General features: G+C 39.3%; 2 protein-coding genes across 2 annotated transcripts; both read right to left on the reverse strand.

The window, feature by feature from the left end:
- Nucleotides 1-6385: 6385 nt before the first annotated feature.
- Nucleotides 6386-17012, reverse strand: LOC311255835 (uncharacterized protein; the record flags this gene model as incomplete). Its single annotated transcript, XM_084350487.1, has 13 exons — nt 6386-7299; nt 7404-7527; nt 7728-7955; nt 8089-8901; nt 9007-9295; nt 9396-9554; nt 10083-10210; nt 13792-14699; nt 14854-14977; nt 15115-15342; nt 15417-16229; nt 16411-16664; nt 16910-17012. The coding sequence occupies 13 exons, from the start codon at nt 17010-17012 to the stop codon at nt 6386-6388; spliced, it is 5085 nt and encodes a 1694-aa protein (XP_084206613.1).
- Nucleotides 17013-17437: 425 nt separating this feature from the next.
- LOC311255836 (uncharacterized protein) lies at nt 17438-25951 on the reverse strand (the record flags this gene model as incomplete). Its single annotated transcript, XM_084350488.1, has 12 exons — nt 17438-18351; nt 18506-18632; nt 18803-18994; nt 19069-19881; nt 20063-20351; nt 20465-20695; nt 21100-22003; nt 23547-23670; nt 23855-24082; nt 24246-25040; nt 25208-25505; nt 25719-25951. The coding sequence occupies 12 exons, from the start codon at nt 25949-25951 to the stop codon at nt 17438-17440; spliced, it is 5148 nt and encodes a 1715-aa protein (XP_084206614.1).
- Nucleotides 25952-26974: the final 1023 nt, after the last annotated feature.

The following is a 26974-nucleotide window of genomic DNA, read 5'->3' on the forward strand; positions in this document are numbered from 1 at the left end:
CATGAGCTACCCTCCCCTTCAATGAAACAAATCCTGACCTGGGGCCTTTCCTTTATAGCTTTTTCTACCATAAGAATCATCATGAGAACACATTGTAAATTTTTTATTTTTTTTTATTTATACAGTTCTCCAGGCATCACAGCACCTCTACAAAACTGATCCCTCTGATTGACCCAAAGTAGACAGAAGACCTGATCAATCTGATTTTTTTATTTCATTTATTTTTATTTATTTTTTTTATTAATCAACACTTCAATTGAATACAATGTAGGGACATTCTGTACTGTCCAGTATTATGTATTTATATAACCAGTATGATCAGAGCTGTTCCTGTGACTTGGCCACCTTACTCTACACTCAAATCAAATCAAATGATCAATTAATTGATCCTACAATATGGATAACAATGTTTCTTTCAGAAATGCTTGACCTTATCTAAACAGAGGTAAAATGACACATGTAGTTTGATTTCAATTTCACTCATTTGTCATTATTTGATTAAGTAATGAAATGGACTCAAATTACAGCTCTATCCAAAAGACAGTTTGCCTCATTCACCTATTCACACACTCACAGGCTAATGGGGGGGATGTTCCAGTCTGATAACTAAACAGATCATCAACAAAATAAAGAGAAATGTCCGACAAAGCAACGTTACATGACCAAACAACAGTAACGTAGTAACTGGTAGTGTCTTTGGCAGCTTATATGAGGATAAAAATACTGCAGTTTTAAGTGGAGAAGTGTCTGTCATCCTGTCTGTCCTACCGACTGAGATGTAGGGGTGAGTGACAGGTGACAGCACGGCTGTGTCTTCTCCTCTTCAATTCTCCCAGCTGTTCGAGACACTGAGTGACAGACGAGGTGAAGCCAGGGAATCCTAGAGCTCCCAGCTGGTCATCTCGGTCATTCCGTGGAAGGGTAGTGAGTATTGAGAAGTCACTGTGGCGAGCGGCATCAAAAGTACCAGGGATGTTCACTTGTCCAGATGCAAGACAAACTCCAAGCACACCTAAAATGTTGGCTGCCATGGCCAGCTGCACACCAAGCTGAAATATTTTGTAAAAAGAGATAACTAATAACACATGACTACAATATATTGTATATATTTTTTGTATTGTCAGCTAAGTATTTTTAATACATAATAACCTGGTCACACTAAATGTGTTATTTCAGATCCACTGTGTTGTAAATGTTATTTGTCTATTTGCTTTTGATTTGTTAACATGTCCAGTTTATTAATCCATTGAATGTTTTTGTTGTTGTTGTTGTTGTTGTTGTTGTTGTTGTTGACAGCTAACTGTCTATTAGTTGAGACAGCTCCATTAATTACATTATTAGCTTTACAAAGATATAATCCAATTCAAATCTATGTGTGTATGCATGTGTATTTGTCATTAGTGGGCTTAAATTAAATACATTTTCAGGAACACTTAACACTTAATGTTATCTAGTAATTTACTATGATTCATTGAAAAATAATGTCAAATAGCCTACATCATTATGTTTTACTATAGAAGCATACTGTAAACATTTTAAGTGAAAACGCCATAATATAACATTAATACAAATGATCACACAGGATACATTTACATAAAAAAAAAAGTTTAATATTGAGATAGTATACTATTGTACATTCGTTACAGTCAGAAATTGTGTACAATGGTAGAAGAGCTAATAGAAATGTAACGTCAGAGGGTTTTTACATCCAACTGTCATGACTCCAATCGCTGTGGAGTGTCTGCAATCGTTGTCAGGTAAAATGAAAGGAATGAAATCATGTTAAAAAAATTTTATATTCACAAAGAGAGTTAATGTGTACATGAGATTTTTCTTTTTCTTTGTTTTTTTCCTCACTTTTGGAATGTGCAATTGCTTGATAAATCACAATATTTATTATTCAAGCTAAAATGCTCCTGTTAAATAAACTGGGTTTGTAAAACTGCATGCTGAGAGGGTATTAATGAAGGATAAATAGAACATTATGGCCTAATTTTAGATTTTTTTATTTACAGTATCATCATGTTCACATCAAAGTCAACTATAGAACTTTAGAGTATGACAGGCTGGCATTTGTTTATATTTTTTAAAATAACCGGTTGATCTTGATTAGCAGTACATACTTTGTTGGTACCCTTGAATTCTGTAGACAGGTTATCAGTTGCACATTTAAGAGGACACTTAAAACATTTAATTTAGTCAGGATGGATTGTAGCAAACTGGGAAGTGAGACAAACAGACAGTAAAACATGGCCAGTAGCTCTATCTGCCTTAACAGAGCCCATGATTTTAGTGGTGATCCCATAGTATCATCAACAAGTATGTCTTCAAACCAGTGTCTTATGTTCTTATTTGTAAAAGGAGGGTTGAAGGTCAACCAGATAAACAATACAGTCACAGGCAGAGCCCTAAAATGCTGCTGTGTGGTGCAAAACAGTTTGATAACAGAAAGAGCAGTTCTGCAGGCAATTAACACATGTACAGTTCTCCCCAGAACACAAGATAGGGAGATGACAAAAGAGATCCCGACAGCTATCCGGGACCACTCAGAGGGCTGATGGATGCTACGTGATGGGGAAAAACAGTGCCATGTCATGGTAAAAAGCACCACCATTGAAGAGTTACTGCCATGAGCAGGACCAACTCGGTTTGGTGATATCTTTACTCTTGTCATGTAGATTCCATGCAGTAACACAGCTGCCAGAAAACATCTTGCAACCCATCTGCTGGTGTCTGTAGGCCGCACATTCTCCACCCTGCCTGTTTTAACAGCAAATTTGATGCCACATGAGGAAAAAGGTTTCAGATCATTATGTTACTTTTCAAGGAAATTAACAAATGCTTTTCTTGTAAAGAATGATATATTTGCTTTTAATATTACCTGCTTGTGTGAGAAATATTTCTTTTGGAGCGAGTGGTGCACAAAACTTCAATGGCACCTGCTGACAAAATATGGAAATTAATTATAAATTCACTCAATAATAAAGAAAAATATAGTAATGTTATCCCATGTGGTTGTTCTATATATATATGTGTGTGTATATATACTGTATATATGCAAACTTGAAAATTCTGCACTTCTAGACAAATAATACATAAACATTTAGTATACATACAAGGTCTTTTCACATTCACTTCAATTTGCAAATTGCTTTAAATCTGCAACATCCATCTCCAACAATAAAATGTTAAATATATTACTGTAAGCAAAATTACAACTAAAAACAGCTGGCATGATTGCAATACTTTCAAAGTTTACTGTATTTTCGATTTCAGCATTGACTATACTGTGAAACACACTTTTATTGAGAGACTTTCGCAGAACTTAGGCACTGCAAAGAAATATTATGGGTAAACATGCAAACCTGCACATAGCAGACATAAGACTTCTTTGATAGTCTTTGATTGGACATCAAGCTCACTTGGCTCTCAGACTGGCTGAAGATGAGGAACTCTAAAAATGCAGGTCCAAGTCCAAGGATTTTTATCTCAAGGTTGTATTCTTTACAGATGCAGATACAATTCATTGTTTTCCAGCAGGCCTCTACAACAAAGGTAGTGATGTGGGAGCAGTGAGCCACATAGCTCAGTTGAACAGATGAAGGACAAAGACATCTGTAATTCAAATGTGTGCTGTGATTATCAGTCTTCATCTGCTTGAAGGAAAATCACAAACAAACATGATCATAATACATTTAGTAACAAATTAGAACAAGTGGAAATGCATTTGATACACAAAATGTGATATTGACCTCTGGCACTCACCTCAAGATGGCAGCGGGTCTCAGATAAGAAAAATACCAAGAACTCCTGAAATTGACACTTGCAGACATGCCTGTTTTGCTTCTCTCTTTTCACAGTGTCTTTCACTCTTTGCAACAGGTTCACACAGCCGTTGAACATGCAGTTTAAAGTCACACCAGGAAAGAGAGTGCAGTCTTTTTTGATTCTGTCCAGTGTAAAAGAACTCTTCAAGGCAACACTTATTCCAGTAGATCTAAATGGGTGAGAAAAAAGTTACACACATCAATTCATGATCACATTATATAGCAAATGATCACATACTCATAACCCTTAACTACATAGATTGCATTAATCACCCAACTGCTCACCATCTGTAACCAGTCATAAGCTAAACTGGCATTTTAGAAGCAAGAAATTTGTGAAATACTGTAAAACAACATTTTCAAATCTCCCACTGCAACGTGAAGAGCATAATAACCTGTGAGACTGTTAATTTGTATAGAATTACAGTAAACTGTCTTCAAATTGTGAATGAGTCATGAGAGATCCTCTAGAGATTATCTAATTGTCTTTTGAGGGGTCTCTCAATATGGTGTTTAGGCCCCCATAATTCAGGCTGTTTCCCCACTGAGGAAATCATTAAATTACAGGTTAATTGCTGATGAATCTGTGGGAAACCACACTGGGGTATCCAGGTCCTTGACAAAAAAAAAACAAGTTAATGAGCAACATACAAGAGGAAGATAATGAAGGAAACAGAAAACACTAAGTTACCAACAATATACTCACCTCTCACATGTCAGTGACAGTTTTGTTTTGTCATGAGTAACAGCCTTTTTATATGATGCATTTGAGCTGAAGCCCTTTGTCTCTTCATCATGCCCATGCTGACTAAGCTCAGTACACTGGTCCAGTCTGAACCATGTGCCGGATGACACCATCCAAGTGAACAGTGTTAAGAAGACAAATGTGACTGATGTCATCTCAGAGCCTCGCCTTTGGCACAGTCAGGATTCTTGGAAGGATGTGTTTTATAGCTTCCTCTCTGCTACTCAGGTGTAGGAGGCAACTTAGTGGGCCATCCTCAGAGGTAAGACCTGAAGGATGTCAGGCATGAAGAGTAAATCTGACAAGAATACACACGGGCCCTGTCTCCTAAAAACAATCAATCTTAATCTTGTTTACTGAGTAGGTTTGGAATGTTTACTGAGGCTGAATTGGTTCACTTTTTTACAGCTGATTCTGGAAACAAGCACTAAATGACAAGCAGATGTGCACAAACACATTTTTACAAAATCATCAAATAACTGTCACGTACCAAACATATATGTCATCATTATTCATGAGACAAGATAATAAGGTGGTTAGTTAATTGGTTACTTGGTCATTTTGAGCTGGGTGATAAAATTATTAACATAGAATTTCCTGCTTATGCATTTAACTACACAGGATTCATGAGTAAAAACTAATTATAATTTAATAATTATTGAAGAACAACTTCATCATTTAACCCTTGCTGCCTGTTCTGTGCACACACAGCTTTATTTTGAAAAGCAGGTCTGGTCTACCATTCTCCTCCTATAACCTTGTTGGACTCATTAAGGACAGTCTAAAAACAAATTATTAAAATCGATGCCACACAGTCTACTCCCTTTTCAAGACCTGGGGCCTACATTACCCACAATGCAACTTAGCTACTGAGTGACATCACTGAAGGCAATTAATCATATTACATGCAGCTTCCTTGAAGCCACAAAAGACTTTATACTACTTTTTTCACATATGCAGCAGTACTCAGCAAGACCTGTTAACACACTTCAATGTGTAAAATGTGTGGAGTTACCTTTTAATGTCATTAGTTACACCTATGACAATTTAAAAAGTGTGTTTATTGTAGTTAGATGACAAAACTGAGCCATGCTGACCTATAGTCCGTCTGAATCATGTCTGAATCACATTTTGTGTCTTTTTTTTCAGATTTGTGGAGGAAAATTATAGTCCATTGCCTTGAAGAAAATGTGTATGTCTTTATCTCTAAATTCTACATCAGTGATGCCGTAATAAATAAACATAAGTTGAGGACACCTTTCTCCAAGAAGCTTTTTGGGCTAAGAAAGATGGCAGAGGAATTAGGTTGGCCAAAAGATACACAACACATGGTCTTTTTATAATCTCAACAGTTTAATTCAGGATTAGCAATTGAAGACAAGACCGCAATTGATTTTGCTGGCATAATATTGTGGTTATTTTGCCTGAAAAGCTCTTTATTTTTTAAACTGACCTAATTATTATTTGGGAAATTATTCAGGAACAGTCCCCCACTCATTATAAAGCAAATGTCATTTCATGCATACTGTTGTATGGCCACTTTTGAAATAGCTGTGAGAAGTGTATGTCAGTTAGTGAGGATACTCTATAGTAATAATTATGCAATGCAAATTAAGATCAGTCATTGACTAATTTTTCATTATTACATGCAAGATTACTGTATGTACATCATCTTCAATATTAGGGATGAAAAGGGAATTGAAAAATGGTAGTTTATTTTATAAAATGGAAGAAAAACATGATTTTGTTTTCAAAATGTAATAGTCAATTAGTAATTAACAATAAAAAAGAAAGAAATCACAACAGTATAAAATTAACAATGTATATCTTTTGTTTTACCCATTATATGCTTTTTGGTATTCTGTTCTGGCCTCAGCAGAATAACATAACATTTTGGGATAAAAATGCAGAAGAGAAGTCCATAACTGGAGGCTAAAATAGCAAATATCTCCACAGCTACAGTGAACTTCCCAGGAGAGCTGACATATGCTGGGATAAAAGTGATCCATACTGCGCAGAATATCAGCATGCTAAAGGTGATAAATTTGGCTTCATTGAAATTATCAGGTAGTTTCCGAGCCAGAAAAGCAAGAATAAAACATAACATGGCCAGAAGTCCAATGTACCCAAGTACAGCCCAAAAGCCTACAGCTGAGCCCAGAGCGCACTCTAAGATGATTTTGTTCTTGAATGTTTTAAAATTCTTAAATGGAAAAGGAGGAGAAATTGTTAACCAGAGGATACATATGATAACTTGTATCAGAGTGAAACCCAGGACACTGAGTTTCTGCTGTGCAGGCCCAAACCATTTCATCACATCACTACCTGGGAGTGTGGCCCTGAAGGCCATTAACACCACAATTGTTTTCCCCAGCACACAAGAGATACAGAGGACAAAGGTGATGCCGAATGCTGTGTGTCGCAGCATGCAGGACCACTCAGAGGGCCGGCCGATGAAGGTCAGAGAACACAGGAAACACAGACTCAAGGAGAAGAGCAGCAGGAAGCTCAGCTCAGAGTTGTTGGCCCTGACAATAGGAGTTTCTCGAAAGTGAAAAAACACTAACATCATCAAAGCTGTCAAAATCGCCCCGACCAAACAAAAGAATGTTAAAATTATTCCCATGATCTCTGCATAAGACAAAAATTCAATCTCCTTCAGGATGCATGAGTCTCCTCTGGTGTTTGGCCAGTAATCAATTGGACATTTGAGGCACTCAAAAGAATCTGTTTTTGAAAGACACAAAAACATTGATCAGGTCCTATGGTCATCGGGGAGAGGGATATGCACATTTTAGATACAATATATATAATGTTTTTCTGAATCAAACCTGTAATGTTGCTGATTTCTCCTTCTGCACATGGTATACAGTCATAACAGCAAACAGGTTTTCTTTTCTGCAGGACTTTGCGTTTTCCTGGGGGACAGCTCTCACTGCACACTGACACAGGCACCTGGTGCATGAATAAGTGGAGGAGTTGTGTGTGATTTACATTGTGTTCACTTCTTTTTCTGTTGGTTTTCAGTCATTTTGAATTCACTGAGAAATAGTCGTAAACCAGCACTTTATTCTAGATGATTATGAAATGTTACACAGTATGGCATTGTGACTGACCAGCCAGTAATATGAGAACAAAGCAATGTGAATATGTACCGTATGACTTCCTCCTCCCCACACTATCTTCATGCCATTCATTATAAACTGATGCCCACGGGGCAGAGTGGCATCAAAAACACCAACTGTGGCAACATGCATTGTCTCCGAGGTCACATGTTGTACATTTATGAGTTCATATCTTGCAGGTGAATCTCCGTTCTGGTCAAAGGTCACTCTTTCCCCCTGACTTGTTGTGAAGTTGATATTCTGTAAATGATGTAGCACCTGCAGAGAAGAGGAGGCACTTAAATACAGCAGGCTCGCGTTCTTTGTCATCTGGTGTGAATTTAATTTGCATCAGAGTTTTATCGGATGGAAACAAATCAATGATCAGGGACCTTTTTGTTTTCTTCCTCACCTGCCACGGTTGAGTGTATTCAGTATTGGCACAGCTCCCATTTGCGAAGGGGCCCTTCCCCTCCTCACATGTGGCCAAGTTGTTGAGAGCATGAGCCACTGCGTAAACTGACTTATACACATTATTACAGAATCTCAGCTCAGAAACATCTGTAAAATATGATTTGACATTCTGCAAGCTCTCAGAGCCACGACATGCCTTTCTGTGTGTGTTGACACTTCCATTCAGAGCGCAGTCAAACACATCTTCCCAGAAATCTCTGACAAACCGACTGTCAGGGAACTGTGAGGGGTGGAGCTGCCTCAGGTGCTGCTCTAACCCCGGAATCTTAGCTCGGCTGACAACGAAGCCCAGGGAGCCCACCAGGATTCTGTGTCCCTCACTGTCAGTCAGAGAGTGATCTGTGATCCATGCGTCACTGCCGACCCACTGCAGTCCTGTGATGTTCTGTTTGTACAACTCTTTCACCAGCAACTTAATTTCTCTGTGGGACATGAAGGCCATGATGACTTTAGAGGTGGAGTACTTCACAGTTTCAACAATTTTTTTTAACTCATGAAGAGAATCTTCTTGCCCAAATGTGTGGTAATATTCAACGCACACCCCCTCTTCCTTTGCAGCTTCTATAAATGCGGTGATCCCATTGATACCATAGGAGTTTTCGTTACTAATCGCCCCCACCCAGGTCCAGCCGAAGTGCTTGACGAGCTTGGCCAGGGCTCTGCTCTGGTGGAGATCGCTGGGAATAGTTCGGAAGAAAGATGGAAACTCCTCTCTGTTGCTCAGACAAGCACAGGTTGCAAAGTGGCTGAGCTGTAGAACAAACAGAAATGTGATAATTACATGTTAATCCTACACAAAGAAACCACTATAATGATGAATTTTGATGTACAGTCTGAATAAAAGTGAAATGTTTACCACTGGTATCTGGAACCTTCCTAAAATCCGAGCAAATCCCGCTGTAGGTGCAGAGCCAGAGTGGCCTAATACAGCCTGTGCAGTGTCTGCCTTTGTACAGTTCCTCTCATCTATGATCTCCCTCTGCCCGTTGGCTGAATCTATAGCAGCCTTAATGATATTTGTCATTCCACATGAATTGTATATCTTGTAGCCCAGTGTGTGGTTAGGTAGAATAGCAGGATTTTGATTTATTTCCTCAATTGCAAAGATCATGGTCTGGGCAAATTTGAATTCTCTTACATTTATGCTAGAAAAAAAATAAATTAAAAAAAAATACGATCATTTGTTTTTTTTTTTACAAAAAATGCATAAAACAAGGTAGCACAAAACCAAAAAGATATACTTACTTCAGGCACGTTTGAGGATCAGGTAAGGTTTGAAAAGTGGACACGCTGCCTCTGAAGCCAGTACGAAAGGTGAAAATGCCACCTAAGATGAAGTCTCCAGCCTTCGTCAGCTCAGGTGGTTGTGCTCTCACCTGCAGCCGGCACACAGGCTTCCCCCTCCTGATCAGAAGAACCAGGAAGACCAGCTTGAGCAGTGGCATTGCTTCACTCTGCAGGCTGTTTTTGTTTTAACTCTGCACCATGTGGCACCCTTTATACCCTGTCAATGTCTTTTCAACCCTAGTTCATGCCCATTCTCATGTCCATGGACCTGCTGCTTTAGGGTGTAAAGCAAATGAGGCATGTGTCCCCAGGGAAAGAGAAAAAGAGGATGGAAATGGCACACACAATGTTATCTGTCTTAATTTTCCATTAGTGTCTTAAAATCTAATACTGAGCAGCTTCTGTGAAACCTTTGTTTTTTGGGTCTCAATTATATTCAGTGAATCTCAGCAGCACGGTGTTGTCACCATGATGCTGTAATCTCTGTGAACCAGCAGAAGTCAAACAATTAGCTCTGTAATCGAAACAAACTTTGTCATGATTAACAACAGTTGTAATAAAAACATTTCACAGTTCTGTCATGCAAATTAAAAGAGGCAGTCTATTTGACGGGGCGGCTGTAGCTCAGTAGGTAGAGCGGGTGACCGGTGACCGGTGACCGGAAGGCCGCTGGCTTGAACCCCGGCTCCCCTGGGCGGAACCGAGCCAAATGCCGAAGCATCCTTGAGCAAGATGCTGAACCCCGAAATGGCTCCTGACGTGCAGGTGGCACCCTGTGTGGAACCCTGTGCCATCAGAAAGGGCCCTGCGACGAGCTGGCGACTCGTCCAGTGATATACCCTGGCCTTCGCCCATATGGAAACTGGGATTGGCTCCAGTAACCCTGCAACCCCCTGAAAGGGGGGATAAAAGCGGTAACATCCCCGCGACCCATACGGAAAAAGCGGTCAAGAAAATGAGATGAGATGAGTCTATTTGAATTATTGTCACAGCAAAGCCATGCCAAGTTTTAAATTATTTATTTTCAGTGTTTCTCATCTATTGTCTCCAGATTTGAATTCATAACTGTCATACAGATGTTGTTGTTTTTTTCTTTGTAATACAACCCCATGCATCTATCAGTAAAAAAAATAAAATAAATAGTAACAGATATAACTTACCACAACGGTTCTTTCTTCAAAAATTCAATTTATATCTTTTCAGCTAAAATCCATTTCTTTTTTTGAGTCGGTTTCTTTTACCTTGACATGGAGGTCATGCTTTCTGTTTTTTGTTTGTTTGTTTGTTTGTTTGTTTGTGAGTTTGGTACTTCACAGGATATTTCAAAATTAGCAGAAAGTTAGGTCAGGAATCCAAGAAAAACTGGAACCAGGTACAGATACAGGTTTAAAAAAAAAGAAAATTCTTAACATTGTGAAGTGAATATTTAATATTTTCTCATGGAAACACTTAAAGAAAAAAGAAATCATACATGTATTGTTGTCCCACAGTGTATATCAGTGTATTCTGATGTCAGCCCAGATCCAGATGCATATTAAACCTATTGTTCAACATTTTTCTAACATTAAAATCATGTTCTTAATAGAATGTACCATCGTTTGTAGGTATGCTCTTCATGAGTGTTTCATAACTAATCAGCATATCTTTATTACCCAGTATATATTGGTCCTATGTGTTGTGTGGAAACGCTACAATCTGTTGATTTCATGTGGTCAAAGGTGCGATAAAAAATGCACCTGCTAGTTAGTTGCTTGCATTTTCACTGCATACTGAAAACAATGAAATGAAACAACCTCTGAAAATGAACATCACATGTTCATGGCTTTGTAGCCATTCAGTGCTGTACGTATACTCCATAGAACGGATACGGGCAACTGATCAGCTAAGGAGGTGGGCTATGGAAGCGAATAAGGGTCAATAATAATTTGAGCTTGTAAAATTATTTACATATAATTGCATAGTGCAGTTGTTGATCACCTGTTGTGTGCGTGTGAAAAGAAATGCAATCCTGAAGCCTGATGTCCACAGGCCCGAGACACTCAGGCGATGAAGTGCGGCTCTAAAAGAGGATAGAAGCAGTAACAGGCCAGGCAGAAGGGATTGCAACAGCCGAACCCCCCTATTTGGTACCTGAATAAAAAGCCAAAATGATCTAAAATCAAAAGATGATTTATTGTATGATTGTACTGCTTCTGCCATCCAATGTCCAAAAAGTGTAACCATAAAATTACATAAAACACTCAGTGGTGTAATTGCTAAATTTCACTTATTATTATAATTTGTTTTTTGTTAGGGATAAAAGAAAAATCCAATTTGAATTTAAAACAGCATTTCAATGGTTGAACGTTCCCTCCTGATGTTATGCATGCCTGACACACTGTACCTGCACAATTGCAATAAACAGAGCATATGCTGTAATGCAGTTGTGGGGTTATGACTTCCTAAAGTTTCAGATTGATAAGTCATGTTATTGCATAAGATATGGGGCCCAAGACTATACAGACAGCAGCCAGATGTTGACAAATACTTTTGGACAATGGACAGGAGATTTAGAGCCTTCATGGTCTCTCAGGGTTTCAACTGAAACATGATCTTTAACTACATATAATTTTATAATACTGTTTAAAATCCAACATTTGATTTGGATTACTGATAGACCCAACGATGGCATGGTAGAGCTAAAACATGATGTCAGAGGGAAGATGGGGAAAACGAGGAAGAAAGAGACACAAGGATCAAAACAAACCCTTAATTGATTTGAAATGTAACATTTACATGTTGTGACAAAGTTGTTAATTAACATAGACCCTTGAAGCAATTTGCCACCTGTTGTTCTTGTTGTTGTGAAAAGGATGAAGCAATCCCTAATCTCCTGTGTCTGTTTGTGTTTTGAGGCCCTGCTGCAGTTTTCCCAATGGAGTCAAGCCACTGGTTAATGAAGTGATGCTCAGAACAGATGGGGACTTCCATTGTTTTTCTTCTGTGTTGTTTTTGTGTATGCACTTGTGTAACCTTTATTTCTGTTGAATTGCATCATTGTATATTTGAACTTTCAGTGCAAATATTTTTTTTATACATGTCAGGGGGAATCTGAGGCTGATACAGGCCTCATGCTTTATTGATGCAGTCATACTTTAGTGATGCTATCATAAAGTTTCTCACTTACACAGTTGTTAGTTGATTTTTCATAAGCATTTGTTTCTGAACTAGGGTTGGTCATTTAGTGGTTTGACATTTTTGTTGCAGCTTTGGTTACAATTAAGTGGCAGTAGATTATGGTAAATCCTGCGCTCTAACCTCTGGCTAACCTGTTTCTCAATCCAACCACATTCCCATACTTTGCGGCTTCATGTTCTGATAAGTGCAAACCTTGTTTTCTGTCTATACCTGAACTCAGCCCCAACCCCAGCCTTACCTGCAAAATTGGATTGAATAAGGTTGATTTCCTGCAGTCACTCTTTATCTCTACTACAGTGTATCTTAAGGGAATACTATGTTAATTCACACTGACATACATATCCACTATTGTTGCATTTTAACTTTTATATTTAGTTAGTTAGTTAGTTAGTTAGGAAGACATTAATAAAGCTATAGTCTAACATTTTAGATTTAGTCAAACAAGCAGAGCCAAAGCTGTTGATTATTTGTTGGATATTATTATTATATAATAATTATAATTATTATTATTATTATGCTTGTTGGTTATTTGCACTTGCACCTTTATTTGGATTACTTATAATTACATGTCGGAGAACAAGAAATACTGTACATTACAGTCTACTTACCTTTAAGCTATAGTTTAATTTAAAGGGGTGATGAAGTGTTATTAATGCAGCTGGCTTTTACTTAAACTGTGTAATATATAAGTGGTTAGCATGCAGACAAATACCCTGTGTTTAAGGCCTTTGCAGAGAAACATCAATTATATTTGTCCCAAAGTGATGGAAGGAAATGAGAAAAAGAAATGTAATTTATTTTCAATATTCAGATATTACAGGAGGCTTACATTACAAACAATATCTCTTTTGGAAGTTACAATGATTCTAAAAGCTTTTTAAAAACTTTTCTCTCAAACATTTGATCGGTTTTATGAACTGTGATTACCATAGTCATATATATGATATATACCACTTTGCTAATTTAGTGCAATTATTACTAAATGCAGTGTGTAGTATGATGTAATGTGTAGTGGCTGCTGGTGCCAATAGTTTACTAGTGTTCAAGGGCTTTTTTCATAAGATAGGGAAATATTCTTCACATTACTCATTTGTTGTAGTTTTTTCTATTTTTTTATTTGTGGAAGGGTGTTTTTTCTTTATACATGTGTAAAAGATAGTGATGGTTAATAATGTACATCATTATAAGATGTCTTTCCCATTATATGTTTCTTAGTGTTCTGCTCTGGCCTAAACAAAATGATATAACATTTTGGTAGGAAAATGCAGAAAAGTAGCCCATAACTGGAGGCCAGAATAGCAAATATCTCCACAGCTACTGTGAACTTCCCAGGAGAGCTGACATATGCTGGGATAAAGGTGATCCATACTGCGCAGAATATCAGCATGCTAAAGGTGATAAATTTGGCTTCATTGAAATTATCAGGCAGTTTCCGAGCAAGAAAAGCAAGAATAAAACATAACATTGCCAGAAGTCCAATGTACCCAAGTACAGCCCAAAAGCCTACAGCTGAGCCAAGAGCACACTCTAAGATGATTTTATCCTTATAGATTAACAAATTCTTAGAAGGAAAGGGAGGGTTGATCGTCAGCCATAGTATGCAAATCAAAACTTGTATCAGAGTGAAACCCAGAACACTGAGTCTCTGCTGTGCAGGCCCAAACCATTTCATCACATTACTGCCTGGGAGTGTTGCTCTAAAGGCCATTAACACCACTATTGTTTTCCCCAGAACACAAGAGATACAGAGGACAAAGGTGATGCCGAATGCTGTGTGTCGCAGCATGCAGGACCACTCGGAGGGCCGGCCGATGAAGGTCAGAGAACACAGGAAACACAGAGTCAAGGAGAAGAGCAGCAGGAAGCTCAGCTCAGAGTTGTTGGCTCGTACGAGTGGAGTTTCTCGGTGGCCGTAGAAGACAAGCGTTGTGATCATAGTTAGAAAGACTCCCAGTAGAGAAAATAAAACTAACAGTGTTCCCAGGATTTCACCATATGCCAGGAATTCTATTGCTTTGGGGATGCAGGCATCTTTCTGCTCGTTGGACCAGTACATCGACGGGCATTTCATACAGTGTATTGAATCTGCAAAATGACAAAGAATACAAAGATAGTTTCAGACATCTTCACTCATAAAACTGAGTTCTGAGTTTCTGTTTCATTTGAGGTACAGTTTTGTCATTATATATTGTATTGCATTTTAAACAGCAAATTAAATACTGATAAATTGTTTATTTACTTGTCAGATTACTGATCTCGCCTGCTGGACAGGGCACACAATCATAACAGCAGACTGGCTTTCCTTTCTCGAGGACCTTACGAGTTCCTGGGAGACAGCTGTCACTGCACACTGAAACAGGCACCTCCTACACACATTAACACAATTCATAAACACAATTTGTATGCATTGCATTCAATATGTACATTTTAATTCAAAAAATATATAACTCTCAAGGTTTTCAGAACAATTTTAGTGAATCAGTGAAGGACTCTGCTTTACCTCTGTCAGCCTATTTCCCCAGACAACTGGGATGCTATTCATGATAAACTGATGACTCTCTGGAAGAGAGGCATCATAAATGCCAACTGTTGCTCCCTCCATGATTCCTTTGTTTGCCATTTGTAAATTGACAAGTTCATATCTTGCTGGTGAGTCTCCATTACTGTCAAAATAAACTCTTTCCCCTTCTTCGGTGGTAAAATTAACAGTGTTGAGATACTGCAAGACCTAGAAGAAATTATACAGGCATTTAATCAAATGGCGATTTTTACTGTTATAACTCTGTCACACTGTCTCCTCACCTGCCATGGCTGTATATGTTTGATATCAGCACAGCTCCCATTTGAAAAGAACCCTTCAACCCCCTCACATTTAATCAGGTTATCAAGAGCATGAGCCACTGCATAAACTGACTTGTATACATTATGAGTGAATCTCAGCTCAGAAACATCAGTGAAGGTTGATTTAACATTCTGCAAGCTCTCAGAGCCACTGCATGGCTTTTTTTGTGTATTTGCACTTCTGTTCAGAGCGCAGTCAAACATGTCTTCCCAGAAATCTCTGACAAACTGACTGTCAGGGAAGTGTGAGGGGTGAAGCTGCCTCAGGTGCTCCTCCAGCCCTGGGATTTTAGCTTTGCTGACAGTGAAGCCAAGGGAGCCCACCAGGATGCTGTGTCCCTCACTGTCTGTCAGAGAGTGATCTGTGATCCAGGCGTCACTGCCGACCCACTGCAGTTCTGTAATGTTCTGTTTATACAACTCTTTTGCCAGCAACTTAATTTCTCTGTGAGACATAAAAGCCATTATCACTTTGGAAGTGCCATGCTTAATGATCTCTACTATTCTCTGCAGCCTGTCAGGTGGATCTGATGATGAAAATGCTTCAGAATACTCAATGCACACACCATATTCGTGTGCTGCTTGGATAAATGCAGCTATGCCATTGAGGCCGTATTCATTATCCACAGCTATAGCCCCAATCCAGGTCCAACCAAAGTGTTTGACCAGCTTTGCCAGTGCTCTGCTCTGGTAGTAGTCACTGGGAATAGTTCTGTAAAAAGTAGGATACTCTTTCCTATTGCTCAGACAGGCACAGGTGGCAAAATGGCTGACCTGCAGTGAAGCATAAAGATAATTTAGTGGCAGAGAAAGAGCAAATATTTTACATTCTTCCATAATCACTGCTATGGTTGTAATTTTGCAGAACGTCATAATAAACAGTTGATATTTCCAACAGCAAACTTAACACAGCGTTACATCTGAATAACTTGAGTGACGTTCTTCTTAGACTCACCACAGGTATCTGAAACCTTCCAACAACTGGTGCAAATGCGATAGTTGGTCTTGATCCTGAATGTCCCAAGATAGCTTGCACTGTCTCTGTTTTAGTGCAGTTGTTGTGACTGACTTCTCCCTTTACTCCACTCGCCAGGGCCAATGCAGCTCTCAGTATGTCCATAGTTCCACAGTTATCATAGATCTTGTAGCCAAGTTTAAAATCAGGAAGCATATCAGGATTGTTATTGATCTCATTTACAGCAAATATCACTGCTTGGGCGAATTTGAATTCTCTAAAATTGAAGCTGGTTGATGTAAGATAGAATGAAAAAATAAATCTTTATATTAATGTCTCAAAAACAGCACAAAATACACATAAATAATGTTCACTACATAGACCTACAGTAACAGTACATACTTCTTGCATTTTCGTACTTCTGGAACTGTCTGAAATGTGTTAATTACATAATCCTGCCCTGTGCGAAATGAAAAAATTCCTCCGATAACAAGATCACCATCTTGGGCCAGTTCAGCTGGTTGTGGCGAGCCTCGCAGTCGACACACAGACTCTCCCTTCTCCATTAGCAGAACGAAGAAGACCAGGCGCAACAATGGCATAGCTCTGCTCTTCAGACTGGGCCAATCAGCTCTACAGCTCATGGCAGGGATTTATACACATTCAACAACAAGGGGGAAGTTGTCATGGTAGAACTCAACCCTCTGGAGACCAGAGGAAACCAGACAAGTTAAGCCACAGATGTTTTCTTTTATTTTTTCTGTGAAACTGTGGATTTTGTTGTTTGACTGTAATTTTATATTAGAAATTGTGAAATCAGTGAGGAATTTGGTATCAAGCTAGTATAACATTATCATCGCAATACACAATGTCACAAAATAAATAACATTCTGTGGGAAAATACCCCAGTACCAAAATGCAAATGTTGATAATGAACATAGATATCTACGACACAGTCTGGTTCACAAGTTAGCATGTAAAAAGTTTGTTACAATGTTAGAATGACTTTCACAACATAATATAGTTTTCAGAATGATTTTGGTGCCCCTTTGCCCATCATGTTCTTTTTTGTATTCTTCTCTGGTTTCAGTAAGATAATGTAACATTTTGGAATAAAAATACAAATGAGCAGTCCAAAACTTGAAGCCAGAATTGCAAATATCTCTACAGCAACACTGAATTTTCCAGGGGAGCTGACATATGCTGGGATAAAAGTGATCCATACTGCACAGAATATCAGCATGCTAAAGGTGATAAATTTGGCTTCATTGAAATTATCAGGCAGTTTCCGAGCAAGAAAAGCAAGAATAAAACATAACATTGCCAGAAGTCCAATGTACCCAAGTACAGCCCAAAAGCCTACAGCTGAGCCAAGAGCACACTCTAAGATGATTTTATCCTTATAGATTAACAAATTCTTAGAAGGAAAGGGAGGGTTGATCGTCAGCCATAGTATGCAAATCAAAACTTGTATCAGAGTGAAACCCAGAACACTGAGTCTCTGCTGTGCAGGCCCAAACCATTTCATCACATTACTGCCTGGGAGTGTTGCTCTAAAGGCCATTAACACCACTATTGTTTTCCCCAGAACACAAGAGATACAGAGGACAAAGGTGATGCCGAATGCTGTGTGTCGCAGCATGCAGGACCACTCGGAGGGCCGGCCGATGAAGGTCAGAGAACACAGGAAACACAGAGTCAAGGAGAAGAGCAGCAGGAAGCTCAGCTCAGAGTTGTTGGCTCGTACGAGTGGAGTTTCTCGGTGGCCGTAGAAGACAAGCGTTGTGATCATAGTTAGAAAGACTCCCAGTAGAGAAAATAAAACTAACAGTGTTCCCAGGATTTCACCATATGCCAGGAATTCTATTGCTTTGGGGATGCAGGCATCTTTCTGCTCGTTGGACCAGTACATCGACGGGCATTTCATACAGTGTATTGAATCTGCAAAATGACAAAGAATACAAAGATAGTTTCAGACATCTTCACTCATAAAACTGAGTTCTGAGTTTCTGTTTCATTTGAGGTACAGTTTTGTCATTATATATTGTATTGCATTTTAAACAGCAAATTAAATACTGATAAATTGTTTATTTACTTGTCAGATTACTGATCTCGCCTGCTGGACAGGGCACACAATCATAACAGCAGACTGGCTTTCCTTTCTCGAGGACCTTACGAGTTCCTGGGAGACAGCTGTCACTGCACACTGAAACAGGCACCTCCTACACACATTAACACAATTCATAAACACAATTTGTATGCATTGCATTCAATATGTACATTTTAATTCAAAAAATATATAACTCTCAAGGTTTTCAGAACAATTTTAGTGAATCAGTGAAGGACTCTGCTTTACCTCTGTCAGCCTATTTCCCCAGACAACTGGGATGCTATTCATGATAAACTGATGACTCTCTGGAAGAGAGGCATCATAAATGCCAACTGTTGCTCCCTCCATGATTCCTTTGTTTGCCATTTGTAAATTGACAAGTTCATATCTTGCTGGTGAGTCTCCATTACTGTCAAAATAAACTCTTTCCCCTTCTTCGGTGGTAAAATTAACAGTGTTGAGATACTGCAAGACCTAGAAGAAATTATACAGGCATTTAATCAAATGGCGATTTTTACTGTTATAACTCTGTCACACTGTCTCCTCACCTGCCATGGCTGTATATGTTTGATATCAGCACAGCTCCCATTTGAAAAGAACCCTTCAACCCCCTCACATTTAATCAGGTTATCAAGAGCATGAGCCACTGCATAAACTGACTTGTATACATTATGAGTGAATCTCAGCTCAGAAACATCAGTGAAGGTTGATTTAACATTCTGCAAGCTCTCAGAGCCACTGCATGGCTTTTTTTGTGTATTTGCACTTCTGTTCAGAGCGCAGTCAAACATGTCTTCCCAGAAATCTCTGACAAACTGACTGTCAGGGAAGTGTGAGGGGTGAAGCTGCCTCAGGTGCTCCTCCAGCCCTGGGATTTTAGCTTTGCTGACAGTGAAGCCAAGGGAGCCCACCAGGATGCTGTGTCCCTCACTGTCTGTCAGAGAGTGATCTGTGATCCAGGCGTCACTGCCGACCCACTGCAGTTCTGTAATGTTCTGTTTATACAACTCTTTTGCCAGCAACTTAATTTCTCTGTGAGACATAAAAGCCATTATCACTTTGGAAGTGCCATGCTTAATGATCTCTACTATTCTCTGCAGCCTGTCAGGTGGATCTGATGATGAAAATGCTTCAGAATACTCAATGCACACACCATATTCGTGTGCTGCTTGGATAAATGCAGCTATGCCATTGAGGCCGTATTCATTATCCACAGCTATAGCCCCAATCCAGGTCCAACCAAAGTGTTTGACCAGCTTTGCCAGTGCTCTGCTCTGGTAGTAGTCACTGGGAATAGTTCTGTAAAAAGTAGGATACTCTTTCCTATTGCTCAGACAGGCACAGGTGGCAAAATGGCTGACCTGCAGTGAAGCATAAAGATAATTTAGTGGCAGAGAAAGAGCAAATATTTTACATTCTTCCATAATCACTGCTATGGTTGTAATTTTGCAGAACGTCATAATAAACAGTTGATATTTCCAACAGCAAACTTAACACAGCGTTACATCTGAATAACTTGAGTGACGTTCTTCTTAGACTCACCACAGGTATCTGAAACCTTCCAACAACTGGTGCAAATGCGATAGTTGGTCTTGATCCTGAATGTCCCAAGATAGCTTGCACTGTCTCTGTTTTAGTGCAGTTGTTGTGACTGACTTCTCCCTTTACTCCACTCGCCAGGGCCAATGCAGCTCTCAGTATGTCCATAGTTCCACAGTTATCATAGATCTTGTAGCCAAGTTTAAAATCAGGAAGCATATCAGGATTGTTATTGATCTCATTTACAGCAAATATCACTGCTTGGGCGAATTTGAATTCTCTAAAATTGAAGCTGGTTGATGTAAGATAGAATGAAAAAATAAATCTTTATATTAATGTCTCAAAAACAGCACAAAATACACATAAATAATGTTCACTACATAGACCTACAGTAACAGTACATACTTCTTGCATTTTCGTACTTCTGGAACTGTCTGAAATGTGTTAATTACATAATCCTGCCCTGTGCGAAATGAAAAAATTCCTCCGATAACAAGATCACCATCTTGGGCCAGTTCAGCTGGTTGTGGCGAGCCTCGCAGTCGACACACAGACTCTCCCTTCTCCATTAGCAGAACGAAGAAGACCAGGCGCAACAATGGCATAGCTCTGCTCTTCAGACTGGGCCAATCAGCTCTACAGCTCATGGCAGGGATTTATACACATTCAACAACAAGGGGGAAGTTGTCATGGTAGAACTCAACCCTCTGGAGACCAGAGGAAACCAGACAAGTTAAGCCACAGATGTTTTCTTTTATTTTTTCTGTGAAACTGTGGATTTTGTTGTTTGACTGTAATTTTATATTAGAAATTGTGAAATCAGTGAGGAATTTGGTATCAAGCTAGTATAACATTATCATCGCAATACACAATGTCACAAAATAAATAACATTCTGTGGGAAAATACCCCAGTACCAAAATGCAAATGTTGATAATGAACATAGATATCTACGACACAGTCTGGTTCACAAGTTAGCATGTAAAAAGTTTGTTACAATGTTAGAATGACTTTCACAACATAATATAGTTTTCAGAATGATTTTGGTGCCCCTTTGCCCATCATGTTCTTTTTTGTATTCTTCTCTGGTTTCAGTAAGATAATGTAACATTTTGGAATAAAAATACAAATGAGCAGTCCAAAACTTGAAGCCAGAATTGCAAATATCTCTACAGCAACACTGAATTTTCCAGGGGAGCTGACATATGCTGGGATAAAAGTGATCCATACTGCACAGAATATCAGCATGCTAAAGGTGATAAATTTGGCTTCATTGAAATTATCAGGCAGTTTCCGAGCAAGAAAAGCAAGAATAAAACATAACATGGCCAGAAGTCCTATGTACCCAAGTACAGCCCAAAAGCCTACAGCTGAGCCCAGAGCACACTCTAAGATGATTTTATCCTTGAATTCCTTAAAATTCTTAAATGGAAAAGGAGGTGAAATTGTTAACCAGAGGATACATATGATAACTTGTATGAGAGTGAAACCCAGGACACTGAGTTTCTGCTGTGCAGGCCCAAACCATTTCATCACATCACTACCTGGAAGTGTGGCCCTGAAGGCCATTAACACCACTATTGTTTTCCCCAGAACACAAGAGATACAGAGGACAAAGGTGATGCCGAATGCTGTGTGTCGCAGCATGCAGGACCACTCAGAGGGCCGGCCGATGAAGGTCAGAGAACACAGGAAACACAGAGTCAATGAGAAGAGCAGCAGGAAGCTCAGCTCAGAGTTGTTGGCCCTGACAATAGGAGTCTGTCTGTATCTGAAGAAAATGAACGCCACAACAGCAGTCATGCATGTTCCAAAGAGAGAAGCTGCAGTGAGCAGTGCTCCCATAATCTCTTCATATGAGAGAAACTCTGCCTCCTTCTTTACACAGGCATCTCTTCTCTCATTTGACCAAAACTCAGGGTGGCAACGCACACAGGTGATGGAATCTGAAAAAATAATAATAGAGATATGGCATTAGACAATCATGTTTACTGTGTATCTATATAGTTTGTTGATATGTGAATAACTTGTGTTCTGTAAAGCAATGTCTATTTGCATCTCCCCTCACTGTCCAGAAAACTCTCACTGAAGTGTCCCCCTGCAAAATTGAGCGAGACACAGCGCCGCTACTCTATTCTAATCAGTCTGTTAATCACTCTATTTAAGGCTGTACAGTGCAACATAGGCCTATATGTCAGCCTTGCTATGCTGTGTGATGACAGAAAGTTCATACACAGGAGTTTCTCTCTCTATATGTCAATGCTATGTGCATGAATAATCAAAATAAGCAAAAAACTGTAAAACAATGTCTGCATCTCATTACTATATTCATTTGGAAGTCATGGAAAATGTTCATGTCTGTGTTGGAAAATTCCCCAACACAGACATGGAATAGTCTCACACAACAATTAATCTTTCTTATACATTTATACTTGTGCTACAATTTTGTGGACTGCTGCAAAACTGTCAGCCTGTGCACTAGTGCTATATGCAAAAAAAGAAGAAGAAGGACTTTGCGTTGGCCTCAAGGAAGTTCTGGCAAACTGTTCGAGGACTTGGATGAAAAGCAGGGCTTGGCTCAGGCCGTTTTCCTCTAGGAGGAGAACTGGTGACCCAGACTGGGGATATTAGCAAGTGGTGGAAAGAACACTTGGAAGAGCTCCTGAGCCGGACTAACATGATCACTGAGGAGGCAGAATCTGAAGATTTGAAATCTGAAGGGGAAGACTTGACCAAACCACTAGCTGCCCAATCTCTGAACATGTTTGGGCTGTCATGGCTGACATAACTCTTCATTGTCACACGGAAGTCAGGGAAACTACCTTGGAAGTTTCCTTATACAGTCTAGATGGATTTTGTGAACTTGGAGAAGGCCGATGACTGTGTTCCCCGTGGGGTCCAATTGGAGTACCAGGGCCTTTGCCACAAGCTATCCCTATATAACCAAAGTGAGAATTGTGTCATGTTTCCAGTGGGTGTTTGACTCTGGCAATTTAATCCCTGTCTTAGATCCTGTTTATGATATTCATTGACAGGATCTGAAGGTGCAGCTGGGGTGAGGTGGTAAATAAATCCTCAATTACGGAGTAAGACGTGAAAATATTCTCTACATGCCAATTGTTGATGCCTGACTTTCTCTCGCTCGTTTCCTGCTGCACACTTCTCCTGTCCCAGCCTGACCTTCTCATCCCTGGAGTAATAGTCCTGGTCAGATCCACTCTAAATCTCCTCCATACTGTATCCTATGTCTTCAAACTGACCACTTAAGGTCTTGGAGGGTGTGTTCAGTACCAGTTTAGTTTCTGGTCATGTTTCCAAAAGTACACCTTTACGCTTAAGTTACATACATTTTTCACATGGACTGTGCTTATGAATGTACAGTTGATTTCAGATTTATGTATCAGTTTTTCTTTGCCATTTCTTAAAACTGGCATGTGAACATGACAACTTTTAGACTTTACTTTTCTCTTTCATTATTTATTACTACACCTGTGATGTTGCTTATTTCTCCCTCTGCACATCTTAAACAGTCATAGCAGCAGACAGGCTTTCCTTTCTGCAGGACCTTGCGAGTTCCTGGGGGACATTTCTCACTGCAAACTGACAAAGGTACCTGCATGGACAAAATGACTGAGAAAAATGTATGTCCATTCACATTGCCAAGGTGTTATCTTTTCAAGCATCTATTATTCATTTTGATGCACGGAAACAAAACATTATCGAGCAGTAACAATAACTAATAACACAAGAACACCAGTATCACTATTCAAATAGACTGTGATCATATGGTAGCTTACCTGTTGTGAATTTTGTGCCCAAAATAAAGACTTATTTTGCAGAGTCAGCTGTTTGTCTGCAGGTAAAGATGTATCATGAAGACCAACTGTGACAAAGTCCACAATGCCATTTTCTGTTGGCTGCCAGTTTATAATTTCATACTTTGCTGCTGGGTCTCCATTCTCATTAAAGTAAACCTCGTCTCCTTCCTTTGTTTGAAACTTAATCTTTCTTATGTGTTGTAAAATCTAGAAAGATATGAATAACTGTAAAAAAAGATTCTTTAGGCCTATTTTCTTGCCAGCATGGTAGACAGACTACAAAACTTTACCTATCAAAATGTAAACCATTTTCTCTATTAATGGGACGTAATTTAGAAACTGTAATGCAAGTCTTTGGTGTGCAACTCACCGTAAATGGATCTTGCTGCACCTTGTTGTTACATGTTTTATCACAGCTCAGAATATTATGAAGTGCGTGGGCCACAGCATACACACCTTTATAAACATTGTTAAAGATCGGCATGAGTGACATATCAGTGAAGCTGTTTTGCACTTTAGTAACATCTTCATGTCCAGTACATTCTCTCTGATTCCCTGCTGATGACTTTGACTGCTTGAACTTGCAGCTAAATAATGTCTCCCAAAACTCTGTGAACATTTCATTGCTAGATGAATTGAGTGGCTTCACATTCAAAATGAACTCTCTCATGCCACTGACATGTGCTTGGGGGATGAACAGGCCTATGGCACCATCCAGAATATGATGCCTATCCATGCTCGCAGTTTGGGAATCAAAGATCCAGCCCTCAGTGCCTACCCACTGATACCCAGTCAAGTTGTGGTTAGACAACTCATGTATTAGCACATCCATATCCATGTGGGAGAGGAAAGTGACAATCACTTTGGAAGTGGAAGCCTTGATGATGTCAATTATCTTTTGTATTTTGTCTGGAGGATCTGTTCTGAAGAAAGCTACAGAGTACTCCAGACAGATACCCAGCTGCTGGGCAGTTTCTGTGAAAGTGGCCATGCCATCATTTCCATAATCATCATTTGATCTAATAGCTCCAACCCAAGTCCAACCAAAGTGCTTCACCAACTGGGCCAGGGCTCTGCTCTGGTAGTAGTCACTGGGTATTGTTCTGAGGAATGATGGGTACTTGGTTTTATCACTGAGACAAGCACAAGTAGCAAAGTGGCTGATCTAAAAGACAAAAGAAATCGTGTCCCAATGCAATATGTAAAATATTAAACATTTACAGAGCATACAATTATTTTAAAGCTCTTTATGCTTAAACCAGCCATAAAGTTACACAATTATAATTATTATTTTTTGCAAATAATATTTGATTTTTTGCAAATGTTACCCACCATTGGGATTTGAAAGGGTCCGATGACAGTAGCTATAGCCATGCAAGGAGAGGAAGAGGTCTCTCCCATAATAGCCTGCACTTGGGCAGGTCTCGTACATGGTGCCTCGGAGGGTGCAGATACCTTTTCATTACCATTAGCCAAGGCCAGTGCGACCCTCACACCCCTAGCAATAGAGCCACAGGCATCATAGATCTTATATCCCAGAGAGATGCCAGGCAGTAATTCTGTGCTGTTATTAATTTCCTCTAATGCAAAGAGCATTGCTTGGGCAAATTGGAACCCTCTGAAATTCAAACTAGATGTGGGCAGCCATAATTAGTTGGAAATGCAACCAATTTGTCCTTATAATAGAAACAATAGCACAGTACATGAAAGCATTTGATATCGATGGTATAAATATACACAACATGGAATATTTCTAATTTTAACACTCAGTTGATGACCCCTGTTTTGTATATATGCTCACTTTCTCTTAGATATTTCAATAGATCTACAAGGTATTATTTACCTGGTGCATTGCAGTGGCAGTGGCTTGTGCATGTAGGTTTCCTGCCGGTCTTTCCACCTGCTGTGGAAAGAGAAGATCCCCCCCAACATAATCTCCCCGTCCTTAGATAGCTGGGGATTCTCTGGATCCCCTCTCAGCCTGCACACTGACTCCTCAGCCTGAGAAGCCGACACCACCAACAACAACTGTAAGAGTACCCAACCCTGTTCTGGCCACTTCTGTGTGGACGTCATACTGTCTGAGAGAGCTGAACCACTGGGTGGCATCACATGTACCTCAATGCAAATCAAAAGCTTGCACTGATATTTATACATTTTGGAACAGCATAAACATTATAACAGAATTGTGATGTTCGATCTCTGTGGACCTACTAGGTGGGCAAGGGAGGGTGGTGCTCAAACAGAAAAAAGACTTTGGGCCTATCTTAACTGTATATGTTAACAAATAAGAGATAAGAATATTATTTTTAAATATTATAATTTTTTCCCTTTTCTACATTGATATATTAACAATATAGATACGTGCATATCTATATCTATTTATCTTTATATCTATTAAATAGTAAATAATATATACTGTGATTTCTAATAATGCAGACTGGTGGTGATGAAAAGTTGCAAAGGTTTGACTCAAGTGTTATATTTACACATGTAGCAGACACAGAGCAATATTAGCATTATTTGGAGATGTCATTCTATTTAACTGATAGACCCAGTCACTCTATTTAGCTCCTTTGGGAATGTGCCAATTGGACATCATTTTCTTCTTTTGAAGGGAACGCGCCAGCTGCAGCCCTCATGTAAATGTCTCGTTTACTCCCTTTGTTGGGCTTACCAACTGTTTTAGAGGCACTCTCAAAGTTGTCTTTCAAGAGCTTTGGGTGTGCTGACTTAAAGTTGCTTTCTCTCAAAACTATCCTGTTGCAGGCACTGCCATCAACCAAAAGCACAAGTGAATTACATGCATTGTCTGTGATGTACTCAGTCCTCAGTGCATCAGTGAAGTGTCAATAGTGTTATGTGTTTTGGAGCATTCAATATGGTAGAGGGCCACCTCTCCCAAAGTGAGATACCCAGCAAGGTTTTAAAGAGAGCTTTTGGTTACCAGAATAACACTGGTTCTCCAGTAAAAAGGGAAATATCTCACAACACTGTTCTGCTTACATGTTTAGGGTAAGTTGGAGAAATACAGTCATATAGGGCTCCAGGAAAGTTTACACCGGGGGACGGGCTGGCCTGTGCAATTCAAGTTGATTG

Source organism: Pagrus pagrus, assembly GCF_965226575.1.
Source record: "Pagrus pagrus genome assembly, chromosome: 4".
Taxonomy (NCBI): domain Eukaryota; kingdom Metazoa; phylum Chordata; class Actinopteri; order Spariformes; family Sparidae; genus Pagrus; species Pagrus pagrus.